A 26,905-nucleotide genomic window follows, 5' to 3' on the forward strand; every position below is an offset into this window, starting at 1 on the left:
CAGCTGTTTTAACAGATTCTGAATTGCTTAACATTAATGTGTTGGTTAAGTCTATAGCTATAGTGGCAGAAAGTTTTTTAATTGTCCTAGTGATGCTTAGGCATCATTTTTCATTATGCTCCAAAGTGCATTCATTATAAGATATTGTCTCCTTATTTTCACCATTTCATATTTGCTGTAGTATTAGGTTTTTTTTTCTTTCTTTGTGTTTTTTGGAAAGTTACATTCATTTTAAATGAAGTAGGTTTTACTTTTTATCAAAATATAGGTGGCAGCTAGTTTGGAAAAGAATCTTATACCTAAACTGACTAGCTCCTTACCTGATGTTGAAGCATTGAGGTTTTATCTTACTCTACCAGAATGTCCCCTGATGAGCGATTCCAACAATTTCACAACAATAGCCATTCCCTTTGGTACAGCTCTTGTGAACCTAGAAAAGGCACCACTGAAAGTACTTGGTAAGAATTTCAGTATTTCTCTTCTTTTGAAATCTTTTCTCTTTAGGTGAAAATGCTTGTAAATTCTTTCTTTTGGGCTGCTAGAAATTATGCTTCTTTGTTTGACAGCTTCTGGGAGGAGACCCTACTTTCCCTTTCATTGCTTTTTCTTAGTCATTTATTACTAATTGTTGGAGCTGCTAATGACAAAGCATATTAGACATAGAATTTTAATGTAATAACTAGAGACAACATAAAGGAAACTGAAAGCTTACATTTTTCTCTGTTACTTAGAGTGTGATCTTGCTATTAAAGAAATAAAGGAAGAAGAATTAAAAACTAAACACACATGGGTTTTAAATTATCTTTGGACCTTGATATCAAACCTTTGCCTCATATTTACTTAACTTCGAATTTATCTGCTTGTAGACAAGATTTTGTTCATCATCTGATCTCACAGTTGTTTTTTTCCTGACCTTTATAGTTTGTATGCTACATTAAACCCAGAGCTTTCTTTTTTTTTTAATAGTATTTCCCAGCTATATGGAGCCGAAGTGTATAGCAATAATAAAATCAGTACAGGAAATTTTAAGGCTGAAGGTGAGAGAAAGCACAAGCCAGGGATAGTGTGCTGGAATGAGAGGAAGTTAGTGTGTTGGTCAGCTTTTCCATCGCTGGGAGAAAATACCTGACTGCTGTAACTTAAAGAAGAGAACTTATTTTGGCTCATGATTTCAAGAGGTTTTGGTCCATGGTCAGTTGTGGGTGTCTCCAAGGCAGAAGTATGGCGGCAGGGCATGGCAGAAGAAAACTGCCTGACTTACGGCATCCAAGAAGCAGAGAGCAAAGGAAGATCCAGAGAGGAAGAGGCTGTAGTCTCCAAGGTTACATCTTTGTGCCCTGCTTCCTTTAGTCAGGCCCTGCCTCCTAACTGCCTAGTTAGTTATGAACTCACCAGAGTGGTAGACTTGAGGTCAGTGCCTTCCCAGTCCAGTCACCTCCAATCAAGTTGACAACAAGATTAGTTGTCACCACCAATGTTAGATGAGTGAAGCAGGGACTCAACAGAAATACCAGCTTCCCCATTTCAGAAGTTTTTGTATTCTTTTTACCTGTTCATAGGATTATATTATGTTGTAAATGTGAGGAAAGATAGATGTGGTACAACTTTATATTAAGATTCTGCATTTGATTTTCAGGAGTTCTTTACATTTCAAAGGTGGTATTCCTCAATATTTTTGCTTTATATTAGGTAGAAAGATAAAATTTGAAAAGATCCTTAACTATTATTAGGGCAATACAGTTTTAGAATGTGTTTTGTTTCTAAATAAAAAAATCCATTTTCAAAACCATTTAAGTAACTTTTTAATACTAGGTTTAATGGTGAGTTTTCAATGTAATTTAGGCTACTGAGCCTGTAAATTCAGTATGGATTTCATACTTTATTTTCCTTTTGAGAACTTTTACACTATACTTAAACCTGGGGGTGGAGTGGGGCTGGCTATACATGTGCCTGGAGTTTTCAAAGAGTTAAGAAGAAAAGTTAGTATAATTTTGAAAATTGTGATTTAAAAGTTTAATTTTATTTACATGTTCACCTTTTAATAACAGAAAACTGGTGGTCAGTACTTGAGCCTCCACTGTTCCTCAAGATAGTAGAACTTTTTAAGGAAGTTGTGGTACATCTTTTGAAACTCTACAAGATTGGCATTCCCCCTTCTGAAAGAAGAATTTTCAACAGTTTTCTTCATACTGCATTAAAGGTTTTGGAAATATTACATAGGGTATGTCCAATAGTTTCTTTATTTTCCTCTTTCTCCATTCCTACTAACAGATTGATAATGTTCATTTTAACATTAACATATCACAGCCTTAGATTGGCATAAAAGATATATTTTATAGAAATTTGGAAAAGTTATCCACAGTTTCCTTTAAAAGAAGTCATATATTTTGGAGCTTTGATCTTATCTTTGTTAGGCTTGTCTATAGATGGGCAGAACAATAGCATATTAGTGAATTAGAATTCTCTGTACTGTTTTTGGTGAAGAACATAATTTGTTGATTTAATAATTATTTTTGTTAGTTGTAAGTGGCTATCATATGAGAGAGACTGGGCCATCGTTGTTATGAACATGTAAGCTCATGTTGTTTTGCTATCAGGATATTAATGGCCCCAAACAAAATAGAATGTTTGATTTGAAACAAGCGACTGATTATAAATTTGAACCATATATAATTCATTGATTTGCCTATTGTTCTTTCCTGCCCTTCTTCCCAGTGTAAGAATAGTACCCTTTACACTTGTAATAGTACAGCTGTATGAAGAAGTAGACTCTTAGCTGTTTGATTACAGATGGATGTGAGTCCTCCCTGACAGTTGGTAGGTATATCTGTTAGGCCATTTGGTATTCTTGAGTTGCTGTTGAGGCGGACATGACCTAAGGGAGAAGCATATATTTCTAGACCATAAGTTAACTGAAAAACCTTTATGAACCTTTAATCTTCAGTTTCTTTTCCTTAACTGTTTTGTACTTTCAGGCCCTCCTTGCTTCATACTAAGGTATTTGATAGGGGCTAAAGAATAGTCCTTGTGTTCTCTGTAAGAAAGAACTTTTACAGGTCCTTTATTTTCCTTTGTATTCTTTTAGTGAAGCTCCTGGTTATTATTCTCAGTTATTTAACTTCATGAACTTTTTCCTTTTGTATTTATTTAGTATGGCCATAATTCCTACAAAAACAACTAATTTGTCATTATGATTAAGAAAGTGATAGCCAGTTCTTTCCTAGAGAAAGAAGTCTTTCCCCAAAACAAGGCTTTAGTTTGCAGCAAACTGCTGCTACAAAGATCCTCTTAACTCCTTAGAATGGGTTTCTACTTTTTGTTATACCATTTGCTTATAATGCAAGGGGTTAGATTTTTTTTTTTTTTTCCTTTCCTCTGGACTCCTTCCTACTGCTTCAGTGAACCATCCCTTTTCAGTTGGGCCCTATTCCTAAATAATTACTGTCTTTGCCTTCATTATCTACTTCCCTTCCCACCTTTAAAAGAATTCTTTTTCTTCTTAACTATGTTTTTTACCTCTAGAAAAGGAGATGGGAGCAACCCAGTATTTTTGTCTTGCATAACTATAGACAGAACTGAAGTAACTTATCTACCTGCCTTAAAAACCTCAGTCTCTATTTGGGAAGAACTACATAAGGGGTTCTCGTCTCCAGAAACCTTTTTTTAAAAAAAGAGTAAAATATTAGAATCAGGCAACACCTTGTCCCTTGAAATAAATTAAGTGTTTCTAAGAGACTGCTTTTCAAAAATTTTTATTTTGAGACAAGGTCTCTTTTAAATCCTTCTGCCTCTGCCTCCTGAATAACTGGGATTATATACCTGACCCTGAGACCTTTTTGCTAGAGCCATGCTAGATACTAGGATCCAGATTTTATTATTCCAGTTGAAAGTGAAGCACAAATAATGTAATGTAATATTTATTGCTTGCTAATAGTATCCAGGATTAGAACCTCCTTTGTACATAATACATGTGAGTACTTTGAATATATTCACTTAAATTTCCTAACCTTGTGTAGTTGGTATTTTGCCCCTTTTTATAGACCAGAAAATTGTATCTCGACATCAAAGATCATAAACCAGTAAGTAGCAGAACTGAAGTACAAATTTTCTGCTGTTCGTAATATTCGTCTTTGTTAGCATATAATGACATGTGTTTAGAAGGAGCTTATCTTTATGTTCTTCCCCTGGATCTGGAAGTTTGTATTCTAGATTGCATGTAATATTGTATTTTGTTAAGGGAGCGAGACTAGGAATCAAACCAGGCAGGATGGTGTACACTTGTAATCCCAGCACTTAGGAAGCTGAGGCAGGAGGATAGCAATGAGTTCAGGGATCCTGAACTACATAGAAAGTGCTCATCTCAAAAAAAGAAAAAGGGACTAGGAATCAGAAGTTCATGTTTTAGTCCCTTTTTGATGCTTTCTATTAGTGTGATTTTTGAATAAATCTTTTTTTATCAGATATATGAATGCAAAGTTATCTATAAAATCATTAAAATTTAGCCCTGATAGTTTCCCAGGATTGGTGTATTGTTTAAATTATACAATATATGGAAGTTATCACACATTCAAAAGGTGGTGTTTTCATTTTCACACCTCTACCATTTGTACAGAAAACCATTATTTTAACTTAATTTGTTGGGCTTTTAGGAAACTGGGTTCTTGTTTGAAGTTATTATGTACTTGAAAGCAGGCTGATGCACTAATTTCTTACACATCTAGACATCTTTCAGAGTCAGTTGTCTTTCTTCTGTCCTTTACTTTAGAGTTAATTTGTTTCATATCTCTCTGCCATAAATGGATGTCTTGGATGTTAACTACCAGGAATGATTGATTTCTATCTTTAGAGAAACCCATGTTACTTAACAGAAACTTATTTTTTCAAAGTCATTGTATATCTGACAACTCTGTATTTTTCTCTGCTCCATGGTTAAGAATTAGGGGGAGTTACTTAATTGTCCTTCTTGACCTAACTGTGGAGCAGGATTAGGAACTAGAGAACTGGGTATTCCATTTCCAGGATGCGTGGATGTGCTTGTTCCTCCCATATGTTGTGTCTTTTGGAAAGTTTTTGAATTAAAACTCATTTCAAGTTCTCCAAATGGCATCATAAGAAAAATACCTTTGGTACCTGCTGTCAGGAATGGATGTTACCAGATAAATAAATGAGTTTACTGGCAAGTAATTGGGTTCTTTCTGAGTTCCTGTACAGTATCTTGTAGTGGTACTAGTATGCCAAAAGAAAAGCCTTATTTGATCTCCCTGGTTGCCATATATCTTTAAAATCAGTGATTTTCAAACTTACTTTTTGTAAAGAATCCTTAAACCAAATGTATTAGACATGTTTATACTCACCATAACTACCTTCAAACGAAGGCTTATAAATCTGAATACTAAACTGTAATTAAAATATGAAATAAGAAGTATCATGATCAAACTTACATAGATTTTACTTTGTGCATTTTAAGTAATTTTGAATGTGTGGGTGATTTTGAACTTGTGCCCTGAGATCTGTTATTTTGCAAATATATATTGAATGCCTATTGTATGTTTACCATTATATTAGCTATTAAGGATGAAGCAAGAAGAAAAAGATGTAATTTCTGCCCTTTTTGAGCTTAAAAATCTTATAATGTACAAGGGTATACTTGTACATGCAAGAGGGCTGGGGATTTAGCTCAGTGGTTCCACCACCTGCTCCGCAAGCTCGAGGTCCGTCCAGAGTTTGATCCCCGGTACCATGCATACATACATACATACATAATGCTTGTACATGCAAGAAGTAAACATTTGGGATACAGCATGGTAAGTAATAGATTAGGAAACAGGTAGAGTCAACTGTGAAGGACTACAGAGTTCTCGGGAAAAAAGGATGTCTTGTTGAGTCTTACTAGCCATGCAGATTTTGTATGCATATTTTGAAACTCTTGATTTTGTATATAAATTTGTATACATGTTGTTTTAGATCAGTCTTTTGTTCAGTGTTTAATTTCCATTTTCACTTTTAATTGGCTTTGTCTTTGTTTATAAAATTACTGTCTGAGTTAACTCAGCCATAATTTCTCTACAAGTCTCAGTTTGAAATTTGTATTTTCCTGAACCAAACTTGGTTTCGGAATTGTTTTTGTTTTTTGAGGTAGGATCTCATTGTATAGTTCAGGCTGACCTTGAACTTGCTATACAGCCCTATGTAGCATAGCTTACAGCCCTATGTAGCATAGCTTAGTGTGTATGGGATTTTAAAAAGAAACTATAAAATTGCTTTGTAAAAGTTTTGGTAGGAAACTTGGTGAGGTTAGTCTGTATGTTAGATCAGCTGTTGTTTCTACTGATGGTTTATTTTCTCCAGAGTGCAACATCTGGCTGATGTCTATATCTGACTCCTTTTGTTTTAGTTTTTTACTGTACCTTCACTTGTTACACCTTTAGCTTACATCCTTAAGGACAGTTTCCTCAGTTATGCCCTTGGTATACACATCTCTTAAGCTACTGGATAGCCTTCCTATTCACTTTAAAATAAAAAAAGGCCAGCTGGGCATGGTGGCGCACACCTGTAATCTCAGCACTCGGGAGGCTGAGGCAGGAGGATCGCTGTGAGTTCGAGACCAGCCTGGGCTACGTAGTAAGTTCCAGGTCAGTCTCAACTACATAGTGAGACCCTGTCTCAAAAAATAAATAAAATTAAATTAAATTAAATTTTAAAAAGGCCTACTAAATATTACCAAATTTCTCATCCTTCCCACCCTTTTTTGTTTCAGTTTTTTATCTTTTTTTAGTAAATATGCTTGCATTCCATGATTACATTCCTTGTAAGGAGTTGGTGCTTGTACACAGTGCTTCTCAATTCTTTTTTCAGCCCCTTTCCCTCACTTCCCCCTCCATCTCTTGGAAGCCTTCCTATTTGAACAAAATCTTTTTTTCTACTTTGTTTTCTTTTATGTTGCTCTTTATTTATTTATTTTTTCTCATATAAGAGAAATCTTGTGTTATTGAAGCTTGTGTGTCTGATATATTTCGCTTAACATTATGGTCTCAAGGTACATCCATTTCCCTCAAATGACATGAGTTTATCCTTCTTTATGTATGGCAGGATATACTCCATTGTATATAAATACTATGTTTTCCACCTGCCTCACAAGCGCAAGGTCCTGAGTTAAATCCCTAGTACCAAAAAATTTTTAAAAAATAAATACATACTATGTTTTTCTTTATCCGTTATATCTGTTGATGAACATATAGGCCACTTTCAAGATTTGGCTTTTATTAATTGTGCAGCTATTAACATGGGTATGCATGTATCAGAGTAATATGATGATGTTAACACTTTCAGGAAGACACCTAGAAGCAGAATAGCTGGATCAAGCAATTTCTAGTTTTAGTTTTTATGAAGAATCTCCATACTGATTTCCATAGTGATTGTATTTACATTCCTACCAACAATGAAGAAGGGTTTCTTTTTCTCTGCAGCTTCTCCAGCATTTATTATTGTTTGATTTCTTGATTATGTCCATTCTTTCTGGAGTGAAGTGGAATCTTGTGTTGTCTTCATTTGCATCTCTCTGACGACCTGCACTGTTCAACTTTTTTTTCATGGCCATTTGTGCGTCTGAGAAGTGTCTGTTTGTTTCCATTACCCATCTTTAGATTGGTCTTTTATTCTGGAAGGTCTTCATGTCTTCTACATATTGACCTCTGAAAGGTAGCTGGCAAAATTTTTGCCCATTCTGTAAATTGTCTCTTCACTCTGTTGGTTGTTTCCTTTGCTGTGCAGAAGTTGTAAAATTTGATACACCCCACTTTTTTATTCTTAGCACTGTTTCTTGTGCCATTGAAGTCCTGTTCAGAAAGTCCTTGTCTACGCCTATGTCTTTAAGTTTTACCTATTTTGTCTTCTAGCAGATTGTTTCTATTTTAACAATAGATTTTTGATCCATTTTGATTTTTATTTTATGTGTGGTGAGATACATGGGTCTACATCCAATTCTCTGCATGTGGATAGCCAGTTTTATTAAAGAGGCTGCTTTTCCTGCTGTGCATGTTTTTGACCCCTCTGTCAAAGATCAAACAACTGAAATATGCTTGGAGTTTTTTCTGCATCTTCTGTTCCCAGTGATGGTGAACCTTTTAGAGCTTTCAGTGATACAAGCAGCCCACTGCAGTGCACACACACCGTATATTTGCCACCACTGCTGTATTCTGTTCCACAATCCTTCTGTCTTTTTATGCTGGCATCATGCTGTTTTTATCACTGTAGCTTTGTGCTATGTCTTGAAACCTGGGATTGTGGTACCTCCCCAAGATTGTTGTCTTTTCCCAACTTGTGTGGTTGTCTGTGCACTTTTAAAATCTGTTCCTAGGCTTAGAATATTGAAGTTGTATTGGAACTCTTGACTTGATTTCCATATCCACTTAAGTGCTATGCCCTCTGATTATCTAGAAACCTTGAATCTTTTAGTAGTGTCCTGACTCATTTCTTACCACTGACTGCCCTCTACTCATTCTTAACCCTGTCTCATGCTGCCAACAGAATATTTTCATAAAATGTTACTTATTCCATCATTTGCTGACTTGAACCTTAAATGATTTCCCTGTGTATCAACTCTGCTACCACCTGTTTTGTGACAAAACACCCAAAAACTCATTGTTGCACAGCAGCAAGTATAGGCATTCTTTGTTTAACAACCAAGCTCCTGTCCCACAATTTGGTCATTAAATGACTTGGTTACTAAATTAGGAATTGGATGCAGGGTGTATGTTACAATAGTCAGAACAAGGCCTGGGATTTAGCTCAGTGGTGCTGCTCCCTGCCTTGAAAGTGCAAGGTCCCAAGTTCAATCCCTGATACCAAAAAAAATCAAAAGAGACAGACCCTTGGACAATATTCAGAACAAAGAAATGGTCAAAGGAAACTCCAACTTAATGACTTTGTTTTTATTTGCATAACTCTTAGATGCACTGATGTAATATGTAACAACATAAAACTGTAGCTCTATACAGTACAATCAGCAGAAATTACTGTATAAACAAGGTGTGCTGTACAAAAGAAAGACTTTGAGGCTCTATAAACAAGATATATAGAACTGTACAGGAAAAAAAAGACAGGTCGTAAGTGTGAGCAGCAGGTTATAAGTCCAGACAGTTGTTAAATGGGTAGGCGGAAGCTGGCTGAGGTTGGCTGACCTACAGAGAGTTCAGCTCTGCTGAGCCTCAAATTGCAAATTTGGCCCAGTTTTGCTCTACGTGCCTCTCATCCTGGGACCAGCAGTTAGCTGGGCCAGTATTTATAAATTGTTGTCTTCTTTGGCTCATGCTGTTCTCTCTGACTAGAATGGTCTCCTTGTTCTTACTTCTCCAATTTTTATTTTGAGTATCTTCACACATACTGAAATGTTGAAGGACAAATCTAATGAACACTTACATGTCTTCATTCTGAATTTAGCAATTGTGAACTTATTGTTACATTCATTTGCTTTATATCTGTTTATATATACACTTTTCCACACTTCACTTCAAAGTAAAATGCAGTGTCACTCTAATTTTTCAGCATGTGTCTGGTGACAATATAGGCATTTTTCCCAAATAGCTAAAATACATTTATTTCTCTTAAGGAAATTAATCCTATAATAGCTAGGCATATTTAAGTTTCTTCAATTATAGCACTCCTATAAAAACTGTAGAAGAATCAGATTTTGTTGTACTTGTTGACTCTTGTTACTTTTTTCCAGTCTGAATGTAGTATATCTCTCTATTTAGGTCTCTGATTTTATCTCAGTAATGTCTTACTGTTTTCAGGAGTCTTGCTTTTAGGTGTTTTTGTGTGTCTTGTGTAGAAGCACAGTTTTGGGTGATTTATTAAATATTCCAAAGCCTTTTACTTTTAACTCCATCGTGGACAGAGAATGTAATTTGAATTTCTTGTTGTTGTTTTGTTGGGTTTTAATGGTTTTATGTGTAGTTCCATTTTAAGGGTTAGCCAAGTAAGTGAGGAAGGAGTTTGTGCACAGATTTGGGGGGGTTCACTGAATTGTTTTCTGTGATTTTTCTTCTTCACTGTGTGGTCAACCTGGCAAGCTCAGTCTCTAAGACTTCTCTGGTAAGACCACTGTTTCCTGTTGATGGGAAGTAAAATGTACTTGCGCTCTCTCGTGCATTCTCTCCCCCGCCGACCTATTTTTGCCTACTTTGAGTTGATTTCCCAGTGTTTTTAAACAGTTGCTTTATTACATTGCTTTAAAGTTTGTAATTGTTGCTGGGCGTGGTGGGACATGCCTGTGATCCCAGCACTGGGGAGACTGAGGCAGAATGATTGCAGTGAGTTTGAGGCCAGCCTGAACTACATAGCCAGACCCTGCCTAGAAAATAAAGTTTATGGTTGTTACTGTCAGGAGGATTACTCTTAATACAAGGTATCCTACCACATGTAGCACCAGAATTCCTCTGGTCTCTTTTAATTTAAAGCGATATCCTTTTTGAAGGGTCTTGGCTGGTGGTGTAAGTCCTACATTCAAGATTCCTCTGGTTGTTTCCTCCATGTGATATTTAACTTGTTTGTATTTCCTATAAACAATTTAGATCACAAGACTTGATTAGATTCAGGTTAAATCTTTGTTGTTGTTGTTCATGAATGATGTGTATACCTTCTCTTATATCAGCAGGAATTTATTTCACTGTCCCGGTAATAGTGATGATTAATACAATCACTGGCTAAGGTAGTCTTCTCCATTGTAGAGCTTTGTTTTTCCTTTTGTTTTTTTTTTAATTGATTTTATTGGTACATTCTAGGAATACAGTACAGTTACATTCATTACTGGGACCTTGTACCTTTACATGACAGATCTTGGTTCTCATTTTTTCCCCTTGTCCCTGACCTCCCCTCACCCCCTCCTCCCCTCCCCATTTACAAACACTTTAATTCCATTGTTTCATTTTCTCACATTTTTTTCTTTTCCCTTATTCTCCTTCCTCTACCCTTCCCATTTTCCCTACACCTTTTCCTTTTGTAATTAAATGTAACCTCTGGAGTGATAATCTATATCATTTTTCACATCCTTTTCAGATGCCACCTTTTAAAGTTTAGTCTACTCAGATGTCAGATAAATAATAACATTCAATAAGCTTTAGCTGTTCTTATTGTTGTTTAGGGCTCATTGTCAACTTGAAGTCCTTAGAGTCTCTGGTTTATAATATATACACATGAATTATACACTTCTCATTGTACTGTGGTTATAAAGTCAATTATATCTTTCTTTTCTACTAGATTTTGGGTTTTGAATGCAGGTATCACATCTTATAAATCTTTGTGTCTCCTGTTGCACTTAACTAGGATTTTGCATATAGTAAGCACTTGGTAATTATTTTCTACTTAAACATTTTTCAGTCTGTCTTAGGTACAGTCTCTGATTACATTTATTAATTATACTTTTTTAGGTAAATGAGAAAACAGGACAGATTATACAGTATGATAAATTTTATATACATGAAGTTCAAGAATTGATAGACATAAGGAATGATTATATCAACTGGGTCCAACAACAGGCCTACGGAATGGTATGTTTCCTATTCCTTTTATAGTTTAATTTTTATGTGTCATTTGTCCTAAAATGGAGGAAACAAGTGTTTTTGAAACACTAAGTTTTTTCCAGTGCTTTTATTCATTACTTAATTTTTAAAGAAAAACAACGTTGCAAAGGAGTAGCTGTTTTTATAATCAAACATTTTACTCTCCTGACAAAGCCAAACCAGAGGTGTAACACATTTTTAAAGAAAAATGCAAAGGTGATACTGATTTTCAACTCTTAGTTTTTCGTGAAGTTTGCTCTTTATTTCCCTAATGTTGTAAATGCTGAGTTCCCTGATAATAAACCTGTAGAGAACGTGTTATTATTGTGGGCTCATTGCTTCAAAACTAAAAGAAAACCTGGGACTACTGATTGTATTTTTCATTTTCCTTTTTCTGTGTTGTTTACTTTTTTTTCCAGTGGTTTATTTAAATTCACATATGTATGTACTTCTTGCATGTGGCTCCTTAATAAAACATGTAATATTTCATTAACAGTAGCGTCATCTTAGAAAACTTCAGTTAAGCATATACAGTTTTAATGTAGAGATGAGGAAACAGCTAGATAAAAGATCATTAGGTTTAATACTCTTGATTGCTAGCCATTGTATACTTGAGGCCAACTTTTCTACCCCCAAAGTAGGTAATTTAATGTTTGTCCTTTGATTGTTCGATAGTAACCTTTTATTGCTTGGTAAGCACCAGCTATAAGCTCCTTGTGGATAGTCACACAGTCAGTTTATTCACCAGCAGCTCTGATGTTGTCTTGAATATGTCTAGTAGGGACTAAAAAACTCAGAGTTTTGAACAGTAGTTTGTTAGTGTATATTTTGTTCTCTAGAAAGCACGGTCACTTCTAGAACATACTTCCTTCCCTAGGGGCAAACTTGGGTCTCGACTAGGAGAGACTGAATTTTCTCCAGAATTCCTGAGCAACTAGGTTGAGGCTTATAGCCTTTCTATAGATGTAGGTCTCTTAATTTGCTCGTTCAAGAAATACTTGAACTGATTTTGGATTAGAAGTGCGGTGGGGAACCAGACATGTTAGAGTTTTGTTCTCATGGGACTTACATGTAGTGGGCAAGGTTGACTTGAATCAAAGGAGAAATTACCTGAATAATATATACTATAGAACAAATAAAAATTAGGGAATGTTGTGAAGACTGGTTTTTGTTTCCTGGTACTGGGGATCAAACTCAGGACCTTCTGCTTAGGAGGCAGGCGCGGTGCCACTGCGCTACATCCCAGCCTACGACTGATTTTTGAGATTTAATCAGAAAATACTTGTCTGAGCCAGGCATGGTTGCACACGTCTGTAGTCACTACAAGAGTCTAAGGCAGGAGGATCACAAGTTCAGTCAGCCTGGGCGACAGCAAGACCTTATCTCAAAGTAAAATTAAAAGGGTTGGGGATGTTAGCTCTGTGCTAGAGTATTTGCATTCAGTCCTTATCAAAACAACACCAAAAAAAGTGAAAGAGAGCCTGTATTGAATGCTGCTGAAGAGAATAAAACCATAGAATGGAGCAAGAAATTGGTTATATGCAGGGTATTGGCAATCTTGATAACGACATGTTACTGGGTTGGAGTGTTGCTAGAGAAGGTTGGAGATTAAGAAGTAGGGTCAACAACAACAAGAAATATTTCCTGAAGTTTTGTCTTGAAGAGGAACAAAAAGGGGGACTGATAGCCAGCGTCAACAATTGACCTCAGGGAAGTTTTGAGTGTTCCCCTTTCCTTCTCTATTTGAACTGTACCTGTGACCTAGGCAAATCTTAAACTCTGTTCATAGCACCTATGAGGGCAGAAGAAATAGCCTATTTTTGAGTTTTTAAGCTCTTGTCAACTAAACTCACACCTTGGGCTCATATATTCTTTGAACATAGCAAATTTGCATTGTATAGGACATAATAGAGACTTGTTGAAATGTAAAGGGGATTTAATGATCATTGGGAATAATAGCTGTTACTGACACATTAGCTAGAGTCTTTGAGTAGTGTTTTGTTTTGTTTTGAAACTGGAATGGTAATATAGAGCCTTTTTAAAGAAAGATGATGTAAGACCAGTGTTCACATATATTTTTTTATGATTATCTTTATATAAATATACATAAAAAACAAATAATTACATAACACTACAAATTTTAAAATCAAGTTAATTCATTGTGCAGGATGATTATCTTCTAATGGTTAGGAATCCCAGATCATAACCTAAATATGCTAAAGAAGCAGTTTGACATAAGCATGCCTAGGTTCAAATTCACTGAAACATTTGTTCAACTTTATGTACTTGGGGATGTTAATTTATGTGAGATTTCATTTTCTGTAAATCGTACATTGTATAATTAGTGAGATGAATTGATTTGATCCATTCAGAGTGCTTAAGGTAGTTCCTGGCATATAATTAAGTCAGCAGTGATTATTATTACTGACTTCCTTGGCACAGGATGTGACTTTGGCAGTAGCCTTTGTTTTGATGTCTGATGGCTCTCTTTCCTTATTGCCTTTCTCTGTCTGCACCATAATGAGACATTTGCTTTTAGAATGAGATAAGATATTCTTGATTGGCCTTTCATTGTATACGTCTTTTAAGGTTGAAGTTTTACACAGTTACAGAAATCCTGTTTGGTGACAGTGTAGTGTTACAGTCAGAACCATTGCAGGCCTTGGAGCTTCATGGCATTGAGCTTCATGGCATTACTGGAATTATAAATGGATTATCCTAATTTTAGATTTTTGAAGATTAATTTTTGTTATTGATATAAAAACACTAAATTTAAAATTATCCAAGAGCCCTCATAGATCCTCCAGGAATCTGCAAGTGTAGAATACTGTGAATTATGTCAGCAGTCTTTTCACTAGAGCTTGTATCAATTATGTAAGTCATAAACAACATGTATTCTGACAAAGTTTAAAAATTCTAATAAGATTTCTCTGTAGTTAGCAAAAAATTTGTGCCATGTGGAAAAGTTATGGTTTGAATATTTGCCTTTAAATTTGGTAGTTGTACCATCTAACCTTGTTTAAGTACATAGCAGTGGTAATATCAAATTGATTTCCATTAAGGAGCTGGTTTCACTATTAGTGTTTTTTAATTAGCGTGAGGTAGTTGCGGACTGTCTTCATTACTGGTTTTTCTTCTGTGCCTCTAATTCTCTCAGATCTGTTACATGATTATTTCAGAATTTCCCTCTGTTACTACTCTTTAAACTAAACCATGTGCTTTTGAATAGATGATTGTGGCACTGGGAGCTTTTTTCTGTAGCACACAAGTTGCATTTAATGTCACATTTTAGAAATCAAAATCTAGAATCTAATCTACCTTTGGGAATAGAGAGCTAACAACCTACCTTAAAGGTTTTTCTACAAATCCTAATTTTAAATTAACATTTGACCTCACAGAACTTTTTTTGAGAGAGTTGAACAAACGTTCACATTTACACAGAACTCTGAAAGACGTTTTTCCCCCAGAGGCTTTTTTAAATGAGGCTCATATTTGTGTTAGTAGTTTGAATTCTGGGTTGAACTTTTAAAGACTCTACTGTAAGAAAACTCACGTATTAGTTTGTGGTGATACAGATGTATGTACATGTATTTAAACGCACATGTAGTATTTTATGTATACCATTATTGACCAAGTTATCTTGAAATAATTTTATTGCTTCAGTATGAAAGTTTAAAATATTATTTGATAGAATACAATTACTGTGAATTATAAGAAATGTTTCAATAAAGATCATTTTCCTATCTATATGTATCTCATAACATGTTGTATATAATATATATTTTTAAAAGTCATAAATTTGGGGCCAGGGATTTAGCTCAGTAGTTCTGCCACCTGCTTCACAAGTAGAAGGTCCCGAGTTCAATCCCTGGTACCAAAAAAAGTCATAAATTTAATATACATATATAAAGAGAAAGTTTTACCTTGTGCTGAATACAATAAGAACATAGTTTGTCTTTATGGCATAATCTTTAGCACTTTTTCTCCATTACTTTTTCAGTCAAGGATTTTAAGATTCCATCAAAAATATACTTTTTATTCCTAAATCTTAATAACTAACTCTGTGAAGTTCTTGGCTTCCTTATACAGGTTGAGTGTCCCTAATTTCAGATTTCAAAATTTGAAACCAACATGGCACTCAAAATGTTGTAGACTTCTTGGCACTGTTCTTATTTGACCATTGCCCTACCCTCCTTTAACTTTGCTCTGAAACTGTTTATATACAAATAACGTTGCTCCCAAACTGTTCACTATTTTTCTTTCCTTTTTATACTTTCAGTTACTATACATGTATGTCGTCAATATATATCTAGTAAAAATGCACTAATTTGGAATAAAGTCTAGAAAGGTCAATATTGGGTCTGTCATTTGAATACAATGAAATTCAAGTTTAGTGATTTTTTTTAAAAAAATGCATGTGTTGTTTTAAGGCTGGGGATTTAGCTCAGTGGTGCTGTGCCTGCCTCATAAGCACAAAGTCCTGAGTTTGATCCCTGGTATGGGGGGGTGTTTTTTTAAAAAAGAACTGCTTATACCTGCCTATATGAGACATATGTCAGATGCAAATGAGTACTAGTTCAAATAATGTGATAAATAGGTGAGAATGTTGTATTCTAAATCAGCACTTTGTTTTTCCTGTAAAATTAAATTGTTGTGTTACCTGTGGACAGTTGTTGCACTAGCAGCATGACATGGTCATTAGCAAAATGGATAGAGCCATTACCTGATATGATGGCAGGTAGACCAGCTTTGGGAAGTTATACCAGTAGTAACTTCACTGGATTGAGTTTCTTCCTCACTCATTTAACAAAATAAGGATGTTGACTAAAGTACAGCTATACACTGCCTTGCAGTTCTAGTATTTCTCAAAAAAGTTAATCCTTGCTTTTTAAAAAGGTTGTCCTGGGTGTGGTGGCACTCACCTGTGATCCCAGCACTCAGGAGGCTGAGGCAAGAGGATCACCATGAGCTCGAGGCCGGCCTGGGATACATAGTGAGCACAGAGCAAGCCTGAACTACATAGTGAGACCCTGTCTCAAAAAAAGTTTGTAGGGCTAGGGATTTAGCTCAGTGGCGCTTTGCCTGTCTTGCCTTGCAGGTGCCAGGTCCTGAGGTACCCCCAAAAATGTTCGTCATTTTCTTTCCTTATGCCTTAGATTACCAAATTACATTTGTGTAGAGGTCAGGGATTTAGCCCAGTGGTTCCACCACCTGCCTTGCAAGTGCAAGGTCCCGAGTTTGATCCCTGGTACCAGGAAGAAAAAAAAATTACATTTATGTATTTTTCATTTCCATTAGCTGCAGAACTATCCTATAATTAAATTACTTAAATAACTTTCATTATCCCTTCTTTAAACCTTCTCAGAGTAATACTGTTAGGCTTTTATTAAATTAAGATGATACCAACAGTGGTTCAATATTTTGCCATAGTAATAAGGTGACACTAAAACATAAAAAGATACTACATCTGTTTTGTCTGCCAAAACTGGAATCATTGACTGTTGGTGTTACAATACCATTAACCACTTAACCAGTCCAGTCATTTAAAAACAGGATGACCAAAAGTAGATTTTTGTAAGTTTTTATAAGATAACAAGAAATATAGAAATGGCAGTTTTATCATATGTACTCAGTATACAAGGATTGACTGGTTGAAATGACACCTGCCCAAACGATGCTCAGGAGAGTCCGGCAAACATGCTGCCCAAGAGACGTGCCGGGTAAGCGGTTAAGCAGTTAACAGAGCCTGACTAGATCATGAAATTCTGACTTTTGAACATCTCCCTCAGGCCTTTGTCACTTCAGCTTCTAGAACTTTGAATAACTGAGGTTAGGTATCCCTTTCTCTAAAAAACATGCCAGCAGGTGCATGTGGTACGTGTGTGTGATTCACACAGTGAGAGGTATGTTGAATATTTAGCCATACACCTTTAACTGACATTTTTTGTTGTGCTGTCTCTACCCTGCTCATCACTTTGTTTTCCTCTTGGAGATACTACTTTGGTGAATTAAATTTGAAGTACCTTGCAACCCTATTTCTTAGAGTTCATTCCTACTTCCTGTTTCTTTTTTCTTTTTCTCTTCTCCTCCCTTTGTTTCCTTCTCTACCCCCCCTTTTTTTCTCCCTTGTTCCTTTACTTCCCTTTCTCTCTCTCTCTCTCTCTCTCTCTCTCTCTCTCTCTCTCTCTCTCTCTCTCTTTTTGTACCAGGGATCGAACTCAGGACCTTGTGTTTGCAAAACATGCAGCGGAACCACTGAGCTAAATCCCTGGCCCTTCTCTCTTCATTTCTTTCTATGTCTTTTTCCCCTCTCTCCCTTTTGTCGCTCTCTTCCCTCTTTCCTCCTTCCCTTCCTTTAGACAGGGTCTTACAGTGTAGCCCAGAATGACCTTGAACTTCAGTCTCCTGCCTCAGCCTCTTGAGTACTGAGTACTGGGATGACAGGTGAATCATGAGATTATAGGTGTGAACTAACACACTGGCTCATTCCTGTTTTTTAAGCATAGTTTTTAAAACGTTTTGTTTTTGGAGCCTTTCTCTGCAGTCCTTAATCCTCAAATTGAAATTTTTAATAATGATCTTAATCTTGTGCCTCTCTAAGAGATAAGTAATTTTACTTGATGTCTAATAGTCTCACATCTCACGTTTTCACATGTCCCATTCTTTTTCTATTTTTTTTCCTTCCCGGTACTGGGGATCAAACTCAGGACCTTGTGCTTTCAAAGCAGGCTTGGTGCCACTAAGCTAAATCCCCGACCCCCATTATTTTTATTTTCCTTCCAGTCTGCAATTTTTTGATGTAATCAAGTCATGCTTGCTATAGCATTGCTTAGTTACGTAAATTCTGACATTGATTCTCAACTTCCCTTAGTGGGTGATGATAGCGCATATATATTAATGTTTCATTATGTGTGTAAGTCCATCTCCCATAATATAAACTCTTAGTATCTAGTCTAGTTATCAAGTAGGCCATAGATGAATATTGATAGGTATTTCTTTGCTCACCAAACTTTTTAAATAGTCATAGCACTTTTTAAATGTTCTACAAGAGAGATGCTGATAATGCAAGAAGCTATACATATGTAGGCTCAGAGGCTACATGGGGAGTTTCTCTACCTTTTCAATTTTGCTGTAAACCTAAAAATTCCTTTTAAAGTTTTTCTAAAGCCCCATGAGATACTATTAAAGGACTTTAAATATTCCTTTAAAATTGTCTTCCAATTAAATTATAATCTAAACAGCTATTTATATATTTATTTAGCACTGGGGATTGAACCCACGGCCTTTACACTGAATTCCATCCCCAGGCTCTTTTTATTTTGAGGCAGGGTCTTGCTAAATTGCCCAGGCTGGCCGCAAACTTGAGATTCTGCCTTAGCTTCCAAAGTAACTGAAATTATAGGCATTAGCCCCTGCAGCCTGCTGTAAAAGACATTTTATGTTCATTTATTTAGTAATAGCTTGGTATGCAGAATTTTTTGAAACTATTTTTTATACTTCCCCCTCCTCTTGTCTCCTATTCTGGGGACTAAACCCAGGCATGTTTGGCAAGTGTTCTTCCATTGAGCTATGTCCCCAGCCCTGAATGAAGCTTTTACCAATAATTTTCTTTCCCAGAACAGGATTTCCAAAGACATGTTTTGCTTGTGTTTCTCTTCCTTCCATTTGTCAGGAATACTGCCCTTTCTTTGAATAAGATTAATTCACTGCATGAAGTGTTAGCCACAAATTTAGTAACATGTTTATTTTACATGAATGTAAACCTGAGTATGTATGGAAGAGTTCTGCCAGAAAACACACTTCCTCAGCAGGCATGGTAGCACAGACCTACAATCTCAGCACTCAGGAGGCTGAGCCAGGAGAATTGCTGTGAGTTTGGGGCCAGCCTGGACTATGATGTGAGTTCAAGACCAGCCTGAACTATAGAATGAAACCCTGTCTCCCAGAAGAAGAAAAAAGTATACTTTCCTCTTAAGTGAAGTGATAGGATTTCATTATACTTGCCATTATTGGGCAGGGGATTTAGCTCAGTGGCACCAGTGCCTGCCACATAAGCACAAGATCATGAGTTCAATCTCAAGTACCCCCCCAAATAATAATAATAATTGCCATTATTTACTGCATAAATATACCTTTTTCTTCTCCTTACTACTTACCAATCTCTGTGCCCTGTCATTTAATATTAAGTTCTTGTGTATTACTGGTTATTTCTGTTAAATAAAAATAGTTTGACTTCTTTATCCTCATTTTGTGTTCATACAGCATTTCAAAATACTAAATACTTTGGACTTTGTCACGGCTGCCTAAGTCTTATAAACTTAGGTATTTTCTCCATTTTAGGTAAAGAAACTGAGTCAAGTTTTTCAAGATCACTTCAGGTTTAGGATTAGTTTTTCTATTTTACCTAAATTTTGCAAATGCTGATATTTAGTTGATGAGACCACTTATGGCCAAAACGTAATTTTATGATTGCAAGGTACCTGAAACAAAGTGTTAACATTTATAGGCATAAAAGATGCCTGTGGGAAGGGTAAGTTTTGTTGTATAGATGTATTTTTATACCTCTTTAATTCAGTATTCAGGTGTAGCAAAATATATGGAATGCTACTTTGAATAGATAACAGTGAAATTTGAACACTAATATTGCTCTTTCCTCATTATTGCACTCTGCACTGCTGTTTTAGGATGTCAGCCATGGATTAACTGAGGTAAGTATAATATAGTAACATTCATGTTCAGAATAAGATAAATCTTTTTTCCAATGTGAGAAAAGTCAAAGATTTCCCTTTTGTGTGGTTTTTTTTTTTAGAGAGATTAAGAGTGGAAACAAGTGTGTGTGTGTGTGTGTGTGTGTGTGTGTACCCATAGAAATTACCCGTGTAACATTTCAGAAGAATATTTTGAAGAAAATTAGAACTGTTTTAGTTAACATTATACCTGTATTATGTTTTTCAAGACGATTTACTTTAAAATAGTTTGTTCTCCTTGTCGTCTAATTTAAAATGTAATGTAACCTTAGAATATCAAAAAGCAACCTTTCATTTGACAAATGCTTGAGCAAGGACCATATTAGATAAGCAAAATGATCTTTATATTTAAACTGATTGTTGATTTTTAAAACAGGAACAGAATTAAAGTTTTAGTATGATCCATCTTTTTTTGTCTCATGTTTATTAATAAAGTTCTAGTACTGTTGTGTAAGTAGTCAGTAACCATAGACCACCCCTTTAAAGCTTGGAAATCTTATATTCTTTTATCTGTTACAGATGTTAGATTTTTGTCTTATTTTGCTTAGCTTTTTGTTAGCCACTCCCTCCAAGGACTAGAAGCAATGAAACATTTTGAGGTAGCTTTAAATTAAGACATAGGGCTATGGTAGAATGCTTGTCTAACATGCTTGTGGTCCTAGGTTTGATCCTCACTGTACAGAAGAAAAGAAAACATTACATTTTTGAACTTTACAAATATGTAAATCTTTTTAAGTTTCAAAGAAACAAAATGACTTTGTATGATCAGTAGCTAGTGACACATGAAAGTGTGTGGCAGTTTACTGTAAGGTGCCTATAATTAAGCATATTAAAACCTTAACATATTGACAACAGAGCTGATAGTTGTTCAACATTTTCAGGTTATTTTTGGTGGCCCTGGTTAAAGAAAAACCAACTTGAAGTAGTTGAAAACAAAGCAATTAGGATGGAGAAGAGCTGGAGACCATATTATTTTCAGAATGACTAGAAAATTTGAGAATACTGGGCTGGGGATGTAGCCCAGCAGTGCAGTGCCTGCCTGGCAAGCGCAAGGTCCTGAGTTCGATTCCCAATACCAAAAAAGAAAATAATAATAATAAATAAAAGGGCCAGGGATGTAGCTCAGAGGTGCCACTCTGACTGGCAAGTGCAAAATCCTGAGTTCAATCTCTGGTACCAGAAAAAAAAAAATGTTGAGAATACTTACTGTAGAAAAGAAAAAGAATTTAGGGAAAACATGTTCAGAACTTAATATTTAAACCACATATGCTTCAGTGTAGGGCAAAACAAAGGCTAAGTGATGCATAGTGATGTATAGAAATACAGATTGACATTATAAAGGACTTTGTAATCACTTTAAAAAGAAGCAGTTATTTTTTCACATAGGAATGCTACATTGGAGTAGCTCTCTGTCCTAGGGACATACAAAAATACTGAGTTTTGGGGTAGATATTTTCATCCTATGTAGATGTGAATAGTCATTCACTAACTACAAAAATGTGTGACTGGCGATTCTTAAGTCTTTGTATTTTTACTGCTTATTTTGAATGTTAAATACAATAGATTGTTGCACTCACAGTTTTGGCACCCAAATGTCACTCAAGTACCTGTTAAATGGAGGAATAGATTTATTACCAATGGCCTCACTTGCCAGTATAGACCTAGCCTTTAAGAACTGGATTTTCTGTTTAACATAGGCACCCCAAATTATAGAATATAACTTGGGAGTTAATATGTGCTAAGAAAAAAATACTTGCCATTTATAATTTTATAGACTCTCAAGTATATGGTTCCCTCCTAAAATTAGAAATTGGGCTTATTCCAATGCCTCATCTAATTATCAATAAAAATTATGTATTCACCCCAATAATGGATGTAACTGTACTGTATACTTTAAAAGTACCAATAAACTCGATAATGACAAAAAATTCTATATTCAGAAATAAGCAACATGTTTTATATATAATTCCTGAACTACCAAATGAAGACGCCAAGAATGTAATCATCTTTATAAGAAATGACAACACCCACAATAAATATATCACAAATCAGCTCTTACTAATAAATTAATTTTCTATTCCCAGTTGGCAGATATCCCTGTTACAATTTGTACATACCCATTTGTATTTGATGCCCAAGCAAAAACTACTTTGTTACAAACGGATGCAGTTTTACAGATGCAGGTAAAATACTGTATGATACTAACCTGATTTGAGACTGTTTTTTAAATTGTTTTTGTGAAGTTTTAAAAAATAAGTATTTGAGAGTTGCTTATACTCATTAATCTGAGGACATCATGATAGCATGGGCTGTCATTTACTAAGTACAGCGAGTAACTGTGAGACTGCTCTATGATGTGTATATGCTTCTGGGTGTCGCTCACAAAAAGGGGTACAGTGGAAGTAGAATGATTTAACCTTTAACCATTTTATGTCTTTAAATAAGCGTCTTTGCCTTTATAAATGTGTAATCTTTATAAACAGTTTTACTAGTTTACTTGGTAAAATATTAGGTTGTTTCAAAATCTTGCTTCATTCTGTGTGCCCTGTTTGTATACTTGCCAAAAGATGAAAGTTACTAGAGGTGAGATGGTGTTAAACTATGAAGCATTTGATCACTTGTTAAGAAGAGGATATGAGATTTCCTTAAAGTTTCAGTAATGATATTTTTCTGAAGTTGGTCATTATCTTGTATTCCTCTCTCATCCCCTTCCTTTCTCCCTACTTTCCCCTTTTTTAAGTGTTGAACATTTTTTCATTCATAATGAAAATGTATTTTTTCTCTCACAGGGCCAGGGATTTAGCTCATTGGTTCCACTGCCTGCTTTGCAAGCACAGGGACCAAAGTCTGATCCCCGGTACCACACACACACACACAAATAAAGAAAATTTTTATTCTCACTATAACTTTGAAGGGTTAAAGTAGATTTATAATTTGATCTTGAAAATAGAAAAGGTGTTGCTGCTTTTATCAAATACAGAATTCTGACTATCAGCAAAATTCTAAGGAAAGGATGGAAGGAGATCTTGAACATTGAATATCCTAAAAGTGCATTGAAAAATTTAAAACTCCCGAATTTTGACTTTTTTCATTAGTTCAGATAAATGTATTTGGTGTTTGAAATCCTTCCAGATGACTTAACAATAAAAACTACAGAGAATTTGGGGGAATGTGTTTATTTCCATTTTAATCAGAAGAAATAAATATTTTTGTAAGATTCTCTATACTAACAACTAGTAACCCAGCTTTTTAAGTCTTTATTAAAATGATGTTAGTGATTTGTGATTTTAATATGGTGTTTCATTTTTAGAATAAAAACACAGGCAAAGCCTTGTGGGGGGGCATGCTTTAAATGGTAAAAACACGTATGGTGTTCACTCTACTAATGAATTTTTGTAATATATTCGTTAGCCAGATTGTTCCTTTTTCTCTGTAAAGGTTTGTATTATGCTGTTTTCTTTTCCTTCTCACTCATCATCCCTATTTTATTTATTTATTTATTTATTTATAGGAAATGACAGTGCTCAGATTTATCAGTATTACTATAGTTCTGTGTTTATTTACCTTAACAATGTTGTTATAATTAACACAAAAAAATTGAAAGAGTACTCTTTATGGTCTTGTTTTCTAAGTTCTTACACTATACTAGGTAAGATACTGTGCTAAACACTTGACTTAGCACAGTAAGATACTGTGCATGCCTGTAATCCTAGCACTTGTGAGGCTGAGGCAGGAGGATTGCTGCAAGTTGAGACCAGCCTGGGCTACATAGTGAGTTCAAGGCCAGCTTGAATGACATAGCAAGACCCTGCCTCAACATCCCCTGCAAAGAAAAACTGTGCTAGATGCCATTTGAATTTGGTAGTGCAGAAATAATCTCTGAAATTTGTAGCATACCTCTGATGAGTCTTTGTAACATTACTATTAAAACTTTAATCTTTTATTTTCTAGATGGCTATTGACCAGGCCCACAGACAGAATGTCTCCTCTCTTTTTCTCCCAGTGATTGAATCTGTGAATCCCTGCTTAATTCTAGTGGTGCGTAGAGAAAATATTGTAGGAGATGCAATGGAAGTCCTTAGAAAAACAAAGAACATAGATTACAAAAAACCACTCAAGGTAATTTGACATTTTCTTTTAGATAATTGGACCCTTTATTTAGAAACCAAGTTTTCTTATTTGTTTCTAGTATATCTTTGATACTGAAGAAATAAAATTATATAAAATATATTACATAAATGTGTGTTTAATATATAAAATATTAAAATTATAAATTGCTGAGCATTAATTAGTAATAAATAGCTTTAATAGGGTCTTTGGACTTTTTACTTTCTTTTTTTGTAGTATTCAATGTTTGCATTATGCTATTTTAGGTTATATTTGTTGGAGAAGATGCTGTTGATGCAGGTGGGGTTCGCAAAGAATTTTTCTTGCTCATCATGAGGGAATTATTGGATCCTAAATATGGCATGTTTAGATATTATGAAGATTCCAGGCTCATTTGGTTTTCTGACAAGGTAAAATGTCCACCTGTCCAACTTCCTTCTTTGTATAAGCCTTTATGTGTACCAGTCAACTCAGAAAATTTTTTCTCAGAGTTACTACTGGAATTAAAAAATGCTTTTTATTCAAAGATCTGCTTTATTGTAATGTGAAAAATTACAAAATTTTAGACTTGGAATTTCCAAAACATTCTACCGCTTTACCATACATTTCAAATTAACATAATAAATAAGGGACAGTTAGCTCAAAAGTGATGTTGACTTTTCCTTCTGCTGTTTCAGTTTAGGAATTAAATAATTGCTAGGTTAACTTTTCCTCTATGAAGAATTAAATTATCAATAGAGATCATTGATGCCTCATTATTTAGGTATGAGGTCAGTAAACTATAGTCTGTAGGCCAACACCTTCCCACAGAAATGTGTCTGTGGAGTATTTATATCGTAAAGAAAAAATTTTGTGTAGAAAGGCACATTCCTGGACTGCCAATGGCAGTGTAAATAACCTAGAATAGGTTAAGCCCTGTGCTTCTCTATTTCAACTTAGGAATTCTTGAGAAGCAATTCCTCATGTGGAAGTGTTCAAACCCTGAATTACAATGTGTGAAACATGGAGCATGGTGTGCTTCCTGTATCCCAACTATCCAGAGACTGAGGCCGAGGCATCACTTGAAACCCATAAGCTTGACACTAGTCTGGGGATATAGCAGGACCTCTTTCCACGACTACAAAAGATGGTACTCGCTTGTTTTGGTGCTTGAAATTGAACTCAGAGCTTTGCTTGTACTCAGTACAAGCTCTAGCCCAAAATGCCCATTTTACTTTGAATATGAGCCTTTACTGTGTGCTCCAGAAACAGCACTAAAAGCATTGTGTACGCTTCATTTCGTTTCGTTCCTCACAATGAATGTATGAGAGAAGTGCTATGTTTATCTTCTGAAAACACTGAGGCTCCATGGTGAGTGAACCTGCTCAGGAGTTCAGGTCCAATTAAAAAATTTGTTTAACCATCATGTTCACAGAATTTTTAAAAATGATTTTATATTAGTCCTTTAAAGGTGCAAAATATTTTATAATGTTTTTACCTAAATATCCGTCTAAAGTAAAATAGCTAACTTAACATACTTTCTTATAATATAATGTGCAGCCATTGAAAATTATTTTCAAGAGATGCAAATTAAAGCAACTCTGAGAGTTCATCTCACTCTAGAAAGAATGGCTGTTATCAAGAAATCAACCAATAATAATTGCTGGTGGGGCTGTGTCAAAAAAAGGAACCCTTCCTTCTCCACTGTTGGTAAGAGTTACTCTGGTACAGCCACTGTGGAAATCAGTATGGAGATTTCTCAAAAAAACCTAGAGGTTCCATTTGACCCAGCTGTTCCCTTTCTTACTGTCTTTCTAAAAGAAGTAAAAGCATCATACACAGTGATATATGTACGACCATGGTTATAGCAGCACAGTTTAAGCTAAATCAGAGAAACAGCCCAAGTGTCCATCAGCTGATGAGTGGATAAAGATGTGGTTTTTAATACAGTGAAGTACTGTTCTGCCATAAAGAATGATAAGCTGAGACATTACTAGCTAAATGGATGCATCTTGAGACCATACTCTTGAGATAATTGAACATACATGTTTACGTACCACGTTGTTTCTCTGGTGTGAGAAAGTGCAAGTGTAAGTAAGGACCAAAATGTATAATAGATACTGGGAAATTTGAAGAAAATGTTCAAATGAGAAGGGGAATGAGGGAGGGGAAAAGGAAAAAAGGGACAAGAAAAAAGGTGCAAAGAAGAAAATGAAAGCAAGGCTTTTGTAGATAAAAGAGAAAGGTGGGTTGAGGGAGGGGAGGGTCATGGAGACAAAAACCAGCAAGATACATCATGTACAGGTACAGATTCTCTATGATGAATGTTATCATTATGCATATCTGAACTGTACCAGGGATGGGGATTTGGCTCAGTGGTTCTGCTGCCTGCCTTGCAAGTGCAAGGTCCCAAGTTCGATCCCTGGTGCCCCCCCCAAAAAAAATTGCAAAGGGGAGAAAAAAAAATCATGTTCTAGAAGATCATTTAATGACACAAGAAAATACATTGTAATT

The 26,905-nt window shown here is 35.4% G+C and overlaps 1 protein-coding gene across 9 annotated transcripts in view; it reads left to right on the forward strand.

The window, feature by feature from the left end:
- Positions 1 to 26,905, forward strand: part of Herc4 (HECT and RLD domain containing E3 ubiquitin protein ligase 4) — a 109,950-nt gene that overhangs the window by 61,389 nt on the left and 21,656 nt on the right. For 6 of the 9 annotated variants that reach the window (XR_776713.2, XM_010605555.3, XM_010605552.2 and 3 more), the window contains exons 13-19: positions 269 to 458; positions 2,049 to 2,221; positions 11,427 to 11,546; positions 20,243 to 20,266; positions 22,390 to 22,488; positions 24,257 to 24,424; positions 24,679 to 24,822. Coding sequence is in view for 8 of the 9 variants with exons in the window: in XM_010605555.3 (XP_010603857.1) it covers positions 269 to 458; positions 2,049 to 2,221; positions 11,427 to 11,546; positions 20,243 to 20,266; positions 22,390 to 22,488; positions 24,257 to 24,424; positions 24,679 to 24,822 (918 nt within the window). In the remaining variant the exon portion in view is untranslated. The remainder of the gene's footprint in view (positions 1 to 268; positions 459 to 2,048; positions 2,222 to 11,426; positions 11,547 to 20,242; positions 20,267 to 22,389; positions 22,489 to 24,256; positions 24,425 to 24,678; positions 24,823 to 26,905) is intronic. The other 3 variants (XM_010605564.2, XM_010605580.2, XM_033766559.1) reach the window with 3 other exon arrangements.

The sequence above is a fragment of the Fukomys damarensis genome, unplaced genomic scaffold, assembly GCF_012274545.1.
Source record: "Fukomys damarensis isolate Sample0158 unplaced genomic scaffold, DMR_v1.0_HiC HiC_scaffold_20, whole genome shotgun sequence".
NCBI classification, from domain to species: Eukaryota; Metazoa; Chordata; class Mammalia; order Rodentia; family Bathyergidae; genus Fukomys; species Fukomys damarensis.